Consider the following 13,183-nt stretch of genomic DNA (forward strand, 5'->3'; position numbering starts at 1 on the left):
CCTGAATCCTAACCTCACCCAAACAAAAAGCAGATATGTGGTTTGACACACATCATGTGCCTTGTATATTTGTTCAACTTAAGCAGTGGCTGGCCTAGCTGGTTTGTAACGGCAGTCACCTCCAAGAGCCAGGTCCACTCAGTTGTCCAACCACTGACACTCTACCAAGATTATTAAAAAAAGGAAGAATATACTACCAATAAGCACAGTCAGGCAGCTGTATTATCACCAATACTAAAAATAATTAATGACAGAATCACAATACTATATCAAGTGTTAAGTCTAATCTAGGTAGAGAGGGTGTCTGCCTCCCGAACTGAAACTGGGAGCTGGTTCCACAGGCGAGAAGCTTGGTAGGCAGTCAGGCTAATTATGCCACAACTTAACCAGTCTGAGCAGAGGACAGTGAGTCAGGTGCACATTCATTGTAACAGTATATTAGCCAGAGAGAAAATGAGAAAAAGCCTACAACTGTTAATAAAAAAGGTTAGTACAAGCTATTCTGATGCTGAGGTCATGGATTTCAAACAGACACAAGACTGCCCAAGATCACAGTAGCAAAGCACAGAACAACATGAAAGAGAACTCCTGCCTGAAGACTGTATTATGGGCTGTTTTAAATAAGAGAAGGTAAGAGCATGTTTATTTAATGTCACTGCATTACATAGTCTCTTGTGTACTATAAATTTGTTGCTGAAATACTCTGAATATAATGGCAACGTGTAGTGGAGTAATAAGCCCCCAAATATGATGTCACCCTTTCTATTGACTGAACAGATTAGAGGCAACAGTCTCACAGTCCTAATGTATTTAGCATCAATTGCGCTCGACATTTATAACTTGCACTTGCAAATGTGAGTCTTCTTATGTGATTTACTGGTCGCTACAAACACGTTTTGCCCCTAAGCTGCTCCCTTAATGTGGAAACTACTACAAGCACACCTGTCATTGACAAAATTTTTTAATTCCATGCCAGGTCCCTGACCAAATGATATTCAGGGATCTAATAATTTACAAAGACTGCTGTACATCAGTGGTACTGACACACACAAACCACTGGAACTACTGTTGAGTGTGAGTGTGTGTGGTTGTCTGTCTCTAAGTCTCAGCCCTGTGATAGACTGGTGACCTGTCCAGTGTCACCCCATGAGTATCATGGATATGTGGATAAGTGGTATAAATAATGCATGGATGGATAAACAAAAAGATAAGTTAACTGTATATGCAACTATTCAATAAGTTTCCGTTTTCACTGTCTTCAGATTTGCTGTTTTTCATTATTAAAAAAAATAGCCAGCTCTAGCTCATGAGCTGTAAATTTGTGAAGCCAGTGGCTAGACTCCTGAAGAACTGCAGACTTGCATGACCTGTCTTTTCTTCTAATATTTTCATCACCATCTGTAGTAGGATCAATCACTCAAATTTTATTTATATAGCACCAAATCACAACAAAAGTCATCTCAGGACACTTAAAGTAAGGTCTAGACCTTACTATTATTACAGAGGGAAAACCCAACAAATCCCCCTAGGAAGGAGAGGAGATGAACTCAGAGCATCATGCCCCCCCAGTCCTTTGTCCGAGGCTAGGAGGAGATCATTGGTGACTTTCACCAGTGTAGTTTCTGTACTGTGATGGACTCTAAATCCTGACTGAAAAATCCTAAAAAAAAAAAAAAAAAAAAAAAAAAAAAAAAAAAAAAAAAAAAAAAAAAAAAAAAAAAAAAAATTGTCTACTTTGGACTTGTGGACACTACAATTGGAAACTTGTTTGTGTTAGGAAGGCTCGAACACGGAAGTGAGCAAGTCACAAAAACTGACGGACCCAGGTGGCTGACTTCGATGCAAGCAGTGCAAGTTTATTTACAGTGTAAAACAAGTGACCAAGAAATGAACAGTCGAGTAACACTGGGACCGGGTGTCGAGCTTCGGATGGGAACACAGTCAGTGGTGGAGATGATGAGAAGAGGGCCGGGCTGTGGACACTGGGACTCACTCCTGGACTGGTCAAGTTTGATGGTACTGAAGAGGAACAGAAATTGTACATACGGTAAGTAGTAGACTGTGCATCGACCTGCAGGGTGGTGATGAAGCAGAGCGGAGGAGGTCCGTGGTCCGAAGGAGCGACTGAGGCGAGGAGGGAATGAATAAATAGCAGCTGGAGAGAAGGAGATAAGACCAAAACTAACACAGATCAAAAAGAACGATGGAGAAACAAACGGGCCTGAAAAATGCTAGAAAGAACTGGCAGAGGAGTGAACGAAGAGCAGGGACTAAAATAGGGAGAAACTAATCAGGTGCAGCTGGTGGTAATCTGGGGGTAAGAAGCAGGTGTAAGGGATAACGTAATCAGGGTAAGGGAGTGAAAACAGAGAGAGGGGAGTGAAAAAGTAGGTGCAGCCGGGCAAACCTGACAGTTTGTGACACAAAATTGAAAATTATTAGGTATAAGGCCAGCTTAAAAAAAAACTATTGGAGAAGCTTTTGTTAAAATGTAGTGAATCATAGGACATTATTTGGTTGTTATGTAACAGCACCATGAAACCATTGAGAGGAGGTCTACCTACAGAGGTCAGCCATTGCACATTTTTGAAGCTTTGAGGGATTTTTTTTATCACTTCTGTGCTTTCATTATTTGTTAAAATATGGCTTTATAGTAAATATAATTATGATATTACACACATGCGAATCCCACCAGCAGAATACTGAATGTTTTGCAGATCTTATCAATGACATCATAATTACTGTATATAAAAATATAAACATGCTGTATAAAAGCACTGTCGTCACTAAACAAGTGCTTTATCCTACTTGTCTCCCTGTGAAATGTGAACACAGGGGCCAGACAGTGAGTACAACATTCAGGGCTCTCAAGTAACACTACTCTCATTTGTATCACTGTGTGTCCACTCGATACGATGGTCAGTGTTCTCAAACAACAGCCTCTCATGAAGGAGTAGTGCAACACAGGTAGGGCTAAATCCTGAATGTGTTTTTCTTTAGATTCTACTGCATTATGTGAATGATACAGAGCTACATGCAATAGGTACGCTTTATAACTGTTACAATCCTTTACTGTGGAGTATGCCTCTTTCATTTTTTATAAGGTCTTATCCCTTGTGTGTTGTTCATTTGTTACATTGCATTTGTACATTGCCTGTGTTCATGGGTCAGCGTTGACCCACAGAATTTTTGGCTTTGTAATTCACCACAATCAAACTATTTCATGTTAAAATACTCAACAGATGTTTACATTTGCCCTTTACTTTTGTTAGATTACATTTATGAATTAATGTGCTACTCTTATTTTGTTTTTTAAAGCTTACAGTATTTTTTGGTTACACTGTGTTGACCCATGAACACTACCAGTGTTCGTGGGTCAGGGTTGATCCACAGAATTTTTGGTTTGTAATTCACCACAATCAAACAATTTTATGTTAAAATACTTAACAGGTTTGCCCTTTACCTTTGTTAGTGCTACTCTTTTGTTTTTTAAATAGTTTGGCACTTGTTATGCAACAAGTCATCTATTTATGTAATCCTACACAATTTGTTTCGCCTCACTTCTCTTCATTTCTAGTTCAGTGAGCTAGATGGTAATTTCAGCTTTGAATCTCTGTCATTGTACCACTGCTTATCTGCTCTGTGATAAGTCATTTACGTGCACCTGTCCACTGACAGCATAAATTATTCATCTCTACTGAAGCTATCTGTTTTCTCACTACTGTATCTCTTTTTCATCTGCTCTCTGATTTCAGTTTCATGATACCACCTTTGTCATCACCCTTTGTTACCTCTCCCTAAGCATCTTCCCAGCATGTAGAAGGAGTTGGGGCTCCACACCAGGTCCTTGGGTGCTGCTTTCCATCAATCGTTTTCACATACTGAGAACCACCTCTGCTGCCTCTTCTATCAGTTTCCAAACACTGCCATACAATCCCTCATTGTGTTCAGTAATCACATACATCCAGCTGGCCTCCAGAAGCAAGATGATAAACAACACTCATGCAGAGAGCAACAATCACAGAAAAGGTCAGTTGAACTGATGCAAGACAGACATCTAACATACAGTAGATTGTGGCATTCTGTTTTTAGTCCCTTCCCATAAAACTGGATTAGAAAATACCTAAACACAAAAAATGCTGGGTGTTTTTAATAACCCAGATGCTGGGTTGGATTACAGATTAGGTGGGTTTTACTTAACATTGGGTTTAAAAATACTGACCCAGTGCAATGGGTTGGATCTGCAACCTGAAATCAAGGCTCACCTTTCTCTGAAGTCTGCCATGTCATGTAGACTTATGGTCTCACCTGATCTTCAACCCTTGCTCCAGCATGTAGTTAACAGGTAGAGGTAAGAAGACGGTAAATTTGTAGCTTGTAGAGTCGGGGATGATGAGCCTTAGTTGAACTTTGCTTCGGCTAACTACCACCAGAACCGACTACCTATAATACCATTTATCCATCGGCCCCTGAACTAGCTCACAGCACAATGTAGAACAGAACACTAACAATGTATATCAGTAGGAGGAAAACAGGCATGGTAAAATGGCAGGCAGTTTTGCTTAGCTAAAGGATGAATGCATGTAAACTAGCAAGAATGCCGCATTGGCTGTATGTACTTTAATTCCAGTCATGTTAACAAGAAACTAGTGTTCTTTGGCTTTGTTATACCCATTGGGTGGGGATGCTACTAATGTGGTCTGTGGTCCTTTGCTGCTGTAGCTATTCATTAGTTCTGCTGCTAAAAATGATATTTTATAATCTAAGGAAAAAAGAAATTCTTTTGCTCCGAGTAGGCTTCATTGTGGATAATCCAAAATGTGAGAGGGATCTCCGTGAGGCAAGACAGCTGGCAATAATATGCATGCATATTAGTCTATGGTTGTGCATAAATTAATGTTAAGCCTAAGGCACAGGAAGGACCCAGAAATGCAGATCCAGGCTGAGGAATAGCGTTTAGTAAAATTATAAGGACACTGGACAGAGAGATAATGGAAAAACTTGAGGACTTCAACCCAACTAAGCGTAAAACTAAAGTCAACACAAAAATAGTTCAATCAGGCAGCTAGGTGAAAAAATGAACTCAAACCCACAACCCAAACAAAACTGAAGAAACAAACCAAGAATCCTTAATGACAAGTAAATCCAAAACTCAAAGAGAAACTGTCCACAAGTAGCCAGGGCAGGAAACTTACAGGAGACAGATACAGAACTGGCAGGGTGTGGTGAGCAGAATGAATAAGCAAGTGATTGAGGGGAAAGGAGGAGAATATTAAGGCTGGAGACCAGGGGAAAACGCACATGGGTACTAGCTATAGGGCAGGATTGACATTTTACTGTCTCACTCTGCTGATGGTGACCATCAGTTTGGAACCATTCAGAGCATTGTGGTAATGAAATCGAAAGTCAAAAAATAATTGTGAAGAAATGGGAAATGACAGGCTTTGAAAGGTACTTTTGATTTTTTGTTAGGTTTGTTTGTTTGCCTTTGTTGTATCTTCAGCCTCAGCAATTGAAGCAGTTGACATTGATTCCATTGGTAACCATCACCCCCTCCATGTTGTAAGGTCCCAAAAAGAGAATGACAATGACCATTATACTTCCTTGAGATACAGGCTTTTTAAATCATGGGACAGATTACAGGGGAGATGTTGTCTAGCTAATCTGGGCTGTTGTTTGTCTAGAGCTATGACATAGTACTAGACTTCATGTATTGCAACTAAGAAAGTCACTTTCAGCTTTTCCCGTTTAGGGGTTGCCACAGCGAGTCGTCACGCTGACAAATCGCATGTTGAAATTTGGCACGTGTTTTATGCCAGATGCCCTTCCTGACGCAACCCTGACTTGAACTCGGGCTGCAGCGGCGAGTGCGCTGCGCCTTAACCACTAGCCTACCAGGGACGGCAGAACTTCATGTATTGCAACTAATTTCAATAAAATAATCTCTAACTAGGATTATTGCTGTGGAGAGAGCTTTCTGACTTATCAGTGACATGTACAGTACATCTTGTAAGTATATCCTTCTATTTAAAAACTAATTCAGTGTAATTTATGGAATCAGATGAATCTATTCATGAATGTGTACAAATAGATGAAAAAATGTATTTTGGGATTTAAATATAAACGATTCTCCCCACAAAAGTAGTTTTCAATGCAGAAACAATTACTTATTTTATATAAATGTTAAAAATCCACATATAAACAATGAAGGATGTTTTAAATATATGGAGTAGAAATCCACAAATGTTTGTGGATTTATACTTATAATACTTGAAAAGTATTAGAAAATTTCATCAAAAATATCTGCATGTTGCGACATTTATATAGAGACTGTTCGGACTGCATTTACAATGTGCTTGTCTTTTGTGAACTACTGTATTTGAAAGGGACATTTGTCAGACTCTCCTGCTGTGGCACCATTCACAAATGATTCATTTGTTTCCAAAATGGAATTATCTGTGGCCTTTTTTTTTATTTATATACAATGATAAATGGCAGTGAAACATATTTTTATTGTGAGTAATTTATAAATCATAAAATACATTTGTGAATTCTTCTGTGCGCATTCATTGATATCACAACTTGGTTTTACCTCTCATCAAAGAGGCTTCATCAGTTTGGCCCGACTGGCATTGAGCCAGAGATATTTATCCCCATTGGTGGTGTTTCAGTCCTTTGATGGCCAACAGTGTCCCCTAATGACTGAGTCATTATAGCCCAGTATCGATGAGAGTTGTTACCTATCTTTGAACCCTCACCTGTGGACCAACACCCATTGTCCTGGTGGGCATGTTTGGGCAGAGATCTGTAACAGGATTGTAGATGGATGACAAGTTGTGTCTTAGTCCACCACCCCATTTAGTGAGGGGTGTTCTATTTGGACAAAAATAGCTTCCTTGACTCCTCTCTAAAACCAGCAATGTTCTTTGGGGAGGATCTGGACTTCACTGTCCTCAAAAGAATGTCCTTTGTCCTTCAGGTAGCGGTGGACTGCTGACTCTGGTCCACTGCGGTCGGCCCTCCTGTGTTGGACCAGTCTTTGCCACAGGGTGTTCATGGGGTTTAAGTTGACTGGGATATTGTGGTTGTGAAAGATTCTTTTTAACTTCTCTGATAAACCAGCCACATAAGGGATGACAGTGTTATCCCCTCTTGTTTCTGGTTTCTCCCTGTTGGTGTTGGGTAGGGTATCCACAAGCCTCAAGGGAGTTCTGGATGTGTAATTTTTCTTTCTTGGCCCCTTCTGCCATTGTGGGCACTTCCTCTGCACTGTGATTCAAAGTTTTGATGACTCCCAGTTTGTGTTGAAGTGGGTGGTGTGAGTCAAAAAGCAGGTATTGGTCTGTGTGTGTAGGTTTCCGATATATTTCTACTTTCAGCCTTCTGTCCCCTCCCAAGTGGACTGCACAATCCAGAAAGGCCAGACAGTCATCCCTGGCATCCTCATGAGTGAATTTGATGTTGTCATCCACAGAGTTGATATGTTTGGTGAAAGCCTCCACCTCCTGGGTCCTGATTTTAACCCATGTGTCATCCACGTGGCGGAACCAGTGGCTGGGAGTGGTGCCAGTGAAGGAAGCCAGGGCTTTCTCCTCAGATTTTTCCATGTACAAGTTGGCAACTACAGGAGACACCAGGGAGCCCATAGCACAGCCGTGTTGCTGCCTATAGAAGTGCCCCCTAAACTCGAAGTAGGTAGTGTTTAAACAGAGTACCAGCAGAGTGCATACGTGGTCTGGGGTGAAGTTAGTCTGGCTGTTTAGCGTGTCATCCTTCAGCAGTCTCTTCTTCACCGCCCTGACAGCCTCTGTGGTGGGGATGCAAGTGAACAAGGATATATGAGACCATGGTCTCGTTCTGGTCCAGCTGCAGTTGCTTGACTTTCCTCACTAAGTCCTGGGAGTTTTGTGGTTTTGTGTGTTTCACACCAAAGGAGCCAGAATGGTGGCTATGTGCTTGGCTATGTTGTAAGTCACAGAGTTGATGCTGCTGACAATGGGTCTGAGTGGGGCTCCTTCCGTGTGTATTTTGGGTAGGCCATAAAGTCAAGGGATGGCCTCCCCGGGGTATAGTCTGTAGTATAGTCACCGGTCAATAACTCCCTCCTTTTCCAGCTTCTGTAAACAGTCTATAACCTTCTTCTTGTAGCCACTGGTGGGGTCCCTCTTCAGTGCTTCATAGGTGGTGGTGTCACTGAGGAGGTTGGAAACTCTGGTCTGATAGTCAGCTGAGTTTAGGACTACCATACATCTGCCTATGTCTGCCAGATGGATTGTGATGGTTTCATCCTTCTATAGTGCAGCCAAAACCCTCCTTTCCTCAGGGGTAAGGTTTGAGGGTGGGAGTTTGACACTGGCCAAAGCGGCTGTGAACTTCATCTGCAGTTCTTACGCCTCCGTCTCAGCCAGCTTGCTGTTCTTAATGGCTGACTCTGTGGCTGTGATGAAGTCTACCACGGGGATTTGTTTTGGTGTGACCGCAAAGTTCATCCCTTGGCAAATACCTCTTTTTCTGTGTCCTTGAGTTTTTTGTCTGAAGGATTTTTGACCCATTTGTCGTCGGTAGGTGTACAATTAAGTGTAATCAGGAGTGTATCAACTTGTACATTGGTTAAACTAAGCAGCCGCTTCACAAACGCATGGCCCAACACAGGAGGGCCGACCGCAGTGGACCAGAGTCAGCAGTCCACCGCTACCTGAAGGACAAAGGACATTCTTTTGAGGACAGTGAAGTCCAGATCCTCCCCAAAGAACATTGCTGGTTTTAGAGAGGAGTCAAGGAAGCTATTTTTGTCCAAATAGAACACCCCTCACTAAATGGGGTGGTGGACTAAGACACAACTTGTCATCCATCTACAATCCTGTTACAGATCTCTGCCCAAACATGCCCACCAGGACAATGGGTGTTGGTCCACAGGTGAGGGTTCAAAGACAGGTAACAATGCTCACCAATACTGGGCTATAATGACTCAGTCATTAGGGGACACTGTTGGCCATCAAAGGACTGAAACACCACCAATGGGGATAAATATCTCTGGCTCAATGCCAGTCGGGCCAAACTGATGAAGCCTCTTTGATGAGAGGTAAAACCAAGTTGTGATATCAATGAATGCGCACAGAAGAATTCACAAATGTATTTTATGAAGGAATCTGCATGGACACTCCTCTGAGCTTTTTACGCATATGCAGTGTTTATGAGGCCCCTGGTATTTTATTCTAAAAGTAGAATGAAAAGATCAATATCATTCTTCTGTCTCATGCTTTCAGTAGAGTGAGGATAACTAACCTAGCTTTGTTCAAATGTAAAAGAAAAAGTTCAACTGCACATATAAAGAAATTTAAAAAGTGATTTTTGGTTTTAGGTGGAGGATCTATTTTCTTTCCTCCTACTGCACAGCCAGGTGACTGTGAAACAGATCTTTAGTGAGGGATTCTTTTTGTTTTTGATGCTATTTCTTTGCCAGATAGTGGATTCACTGAAGCCTGTTCAAGCCAGTCAAACACCATCAAGACTTTCAAGACTCATAACAAGCTTCACAAGGAAATGCTACTGGCCCACAAGAGGTAGGTAATATACTTGATCAACAAAAGGGTCTTGAAAAATTAACTATGAATAAATTAACTCTGATAGGATTTCATTACATATAAACACTGTTCCTTTCTAACATGAGGGCTTGGACCAAGGGCCTTAACTCGACTTCATAAGAAAGCAGGGAGGGAAGAGAGCGGGGGCCCTGGTTAAGTTATGACAGAGAGGGACCTGGACACCACTCTCGTCTAGCCATATAGTGAATCTCTGCTCTCTAGTCAACAAAATGGATGAACTCCTTCTTGTTGTCTGGACTAACTGTAACTTCTCGTGTCCCATTGGTCTATGCTTCATGAAAGTTGGCTCAGCACCTCCATCTCGGATAGTGCAATATGAATACCAGGGTTCCAGGTATACAGAACAGATCGCATAATGGAGTTACCTGGGAAAACAAACAGAAGCAGAATTTCATTTGACAGCATTAGTGGAAACTGTAGTGCTGTCAATTTGCTTAAAATACACTGAACAAAATTATAAATGCAACACTTTTGTGTTTGCCCCCATTTTTCATGAGCTGAACTCAACGATCTATGACTTTTTCTATGTACACAAAAGGCCTATTTCTCTCAAATATTGTTCACAAATCTGTCTAAATCTGTGTTAGTGAGCATTTCTCCTTTGCTGAGATAATCTATCCACCTCACAGGTGTGGCATATCAAGATACTGATTAGACAGCATAATTATTGCACAGGTGTGCCTTAGGTGTCAGGTCCACTCAGCATGAACCTGCCTCTCTTCCCCTTTTTCTCTACTGCTCTCTCATCCTGCAGGCTCAGTGACACAGCTGAAATGCATTCACCTGCTAATTCACTCCCGGGTGTAGCGCACAGCTGAACCTCATCCCCCGCTAATCAATCTTCCCTATTTAAAGCACTGGTAGATGCTCATTTATCGCCAGATCATTGACACTGACACGATTAATGTCAATAATCTGGCCACGAAGGAGCATCTGCCAGTGCTTTAAGTAGGCACACTTGTTAATAAGGGGATGCACACCACACCAGGGAGTCTGTAGGCTGACTTGTCACTGTCTCAGATGAGACCAATGACCGTTGTATCATCTGCAAACTTTAGGAGCTTAACAGAGGGGTCGTTTGAGATGCAGTTGTTGGTGTAGAGTGAAAACAGCAGAAAGGAGAGCACACATCCATGGGGGGTGCTTGTGCTGATAGTCCAGGTGCTGGATGTGGTTTTCTCCAGCCGCACTTGCTGCTTCCTGTCTGTCAGAAAGTTGGTAATCCACTGACAGGTGGGGGCCAGGCACAGTGAGCACTAAAACCCATGAACAAAAATACAGTTCTCTTGAGTCTAGTTAGAAAAATAACCTGAGCTCAGCAATGCCCCAAAATACAAAAACAGAGAGGCGCACTGATTCGCCATGTGACCAGAACATGGCATGGCAATGTGGACTGTGGAGAAAAATATGAGATTTTACAGGCATGCTTAAACACAACAATCCGTTGGTTCTGCATAGGACCGTAGAGACTTAAGCAGCACAGAAATGGCACTGGGCTTATGGAGAATACACAGACATGATGTTGCCCGGGACCCCGGCTGCTTGTACTCTCCTGGTTGCTGCTTTACCTGGCAGCAACAGGTGAAGGTTTGTTTGGAAACCCCTGAGGATTCATTTTCTACCGCTTAGTCCCTGAATGGGGTCATTGGGGTGGGGCTGGAGCCAATCCCAGCTGGCAATTGGGCAAAGGCAGGGGACAACCCGATCCATCACAGGGATAACACAGAGACACACACACACACGCACACGCACACGCACACACACGCAATTTAGAGACACCAATCAACCTAAGCTGCATGTCTTTGGACTGTGGGAGGAAGCTGGAGTACCTGAAGAGAACCCACGCAAGCACAGGGAGAACATGCAAACTCCACACAGAAAGGTCCCGGGTGGGGCCCAAACCCAGAACCTTCTCACTGTGAGGCAACGATGCTAACCACTGTGCCACCATGCTGCCCTACCCATGAGGATGTCTTTTGTAATTCACTCCTGTCAGGAGAGGAAGTTCACTGCACATGACCTCTGAAGAGCGGCTGTAGACCTACATGCAAGCTGCAAATGGAGCATCATTGGACGCATAAAGATCGTTACACTAACCTCTGAATTCCCCTGCATTATACTACAGGCCAGCTGGATGTTTGTGGTCCACTCACTTATGGACTGCTACAGTGGGTGGAAAAAGGCTGTGCAGATACTGTAGTGGTTAAGTCTGTCAGTGGCTTAAATTAAATCACAGACAAATCACTACAATTCCAGTGATCATTTATTATTACAATAATTCAAAAGGCAGGGTGTAGAATCACCTTCTTTGCATAGAATTGAAAAAGAAAATTGTCAGAAGAGTCAATCAGTCCTCTCCTGTCTTTCCTCTTGACCAGCTCCTTGCTTGCTTGCCTCAATACAGCATGACGCACTACTTTTCAACCGCCCGCCCCCCGTACACTCCCATCCTGTTGTTTATGCAAAATTCTCCGTTTTCTGGCAATGCTTAAGTCCCTCTTTTGCAGGAATTGTTTAAGATGGGGGCAGCACGGTGGAGCGGTGGTTAGCACCATTTCCTCACAGCGAGCAGGTTCCGGGTTCGCGACCTTTCTGTGCGGAGTTTGCATGTTCTCCCCGTGCTTGTGTGGGTTCCCTCCGGGTACTCCGTCTTCCTCCCGCAGTCCATAGACATGGGTTGTTGTTTGAGTCTGATGTGTCCTAAATTTATTCAGACAAACTATCCCAAATCCAATAATCATTTAATATTACAATTATTCTGAACAGTTCAATAGGTTTATGAGACAATCCAACAACCTGGATAGGGAACAGAGAACAGAATCACTCCTCCTGCAATGGAATAGATACAATATTAAATAAGAAGATTGACATAGAGTCCATCAGTCATTGTGGCCACAAGGTACAGTCAGTTCAGAGTCCAGAGTCTCCCCCCGGCCGGGTCCTAACGCACACTCACGACTGCAGCACCATCACTCCTTCTTCCACTAACCCACAGCTGTCCTAACTTTTATCTTCTCACAGTTACACAGCCTCCTATTGCTTGAGCCAGAGTCACGGTTTCACGCCAGCTCTACACCCCTTCTTCCGAGAATTGTCTGAGATGTCCAGTACATGAACTTCTAGGTCGCATTGACCTAGCGCCCATCTCCTATTCTAAACATGAACAGAGCACACAAACAGTTCACTTAAGGCTGAAGCTATGTACATTTCCCATTTATGGAGGACTTCTGTTATGGTTCGGGTGGCGCTACCTGTTTAATTCATATAACATGAATTTTTAAATTTAACTGACCCCTTAAATTGTATCCCCCTTCTCTTTCATTAAATAGTTTTTGAATTCCACCAGGTAACAGATTGTTCCTGGCTTTATACATAAACACAGCAGTCTTATATCCCACTAAATCAAAAAATTTTAACAATTTAGACTGTATGAAAGCTCCATTGGTGTGATCCCTGTACCCCATCTTATGCACAATTCTTATCACTCTTTTTTGTAATATATACAATGGTTGAAGTGAGCTTTTGTATGTATTTCCCCAGTTTTCAACGCCATACTCTAAGTATGGTAAAATCAATGA

At 42.4% G+C, this 13,183-nt stretch overlaps 1 protein-coding gene across 1 annotated transcript in view; it reads left to right on the forward strand.

Annotated features, from left to right (window-relative positions):
• Positions 1 to 2,023: 2,023 nt before the first annotated feature.
• LOC109965286 (protein FAM107A) overlaps positions 2,024 to 13,183 on the forward strand; it is a 23,366-nt gene continuing 12,206 nt past the window's right edge. Inside the window, exons 1-3 of the mRNA XM_020609167.1 lie at positions 2,024 to 2,047; positions 3,756 to 4,029; positions 9,464 to 9,563. Coding sequence (XP_020464823.1) covers positions 3,987 to 4,029; positions 9,464 to 9,563 — 143 coding nt within the window. The 5' untranslated portion in view covers positions 2,024 to 2,047; positions 3,756 to 3,986. The remainder of the gene's footprint in view (positions 2,048 to 3,755; positions 4,030 to 9,463; positions 9,564 to 13,183) is intronic.

The sequence above is a fragment of the Monopterus albus genome, unplaced genomic scaffold (assembly GCF_001952655.1).
Source record: "Monopterus albus unplaced genomic scaffold, M_albus_1.0 scaffold98.1, whole genome shotgun sequence".
Classification (NCBI taxonomy): Eukaryota; Metazoa; Chordata; class Actinopteri; order Synbranchiformes; family Synbranchidae; genus Monopterus; species Monopterus albus.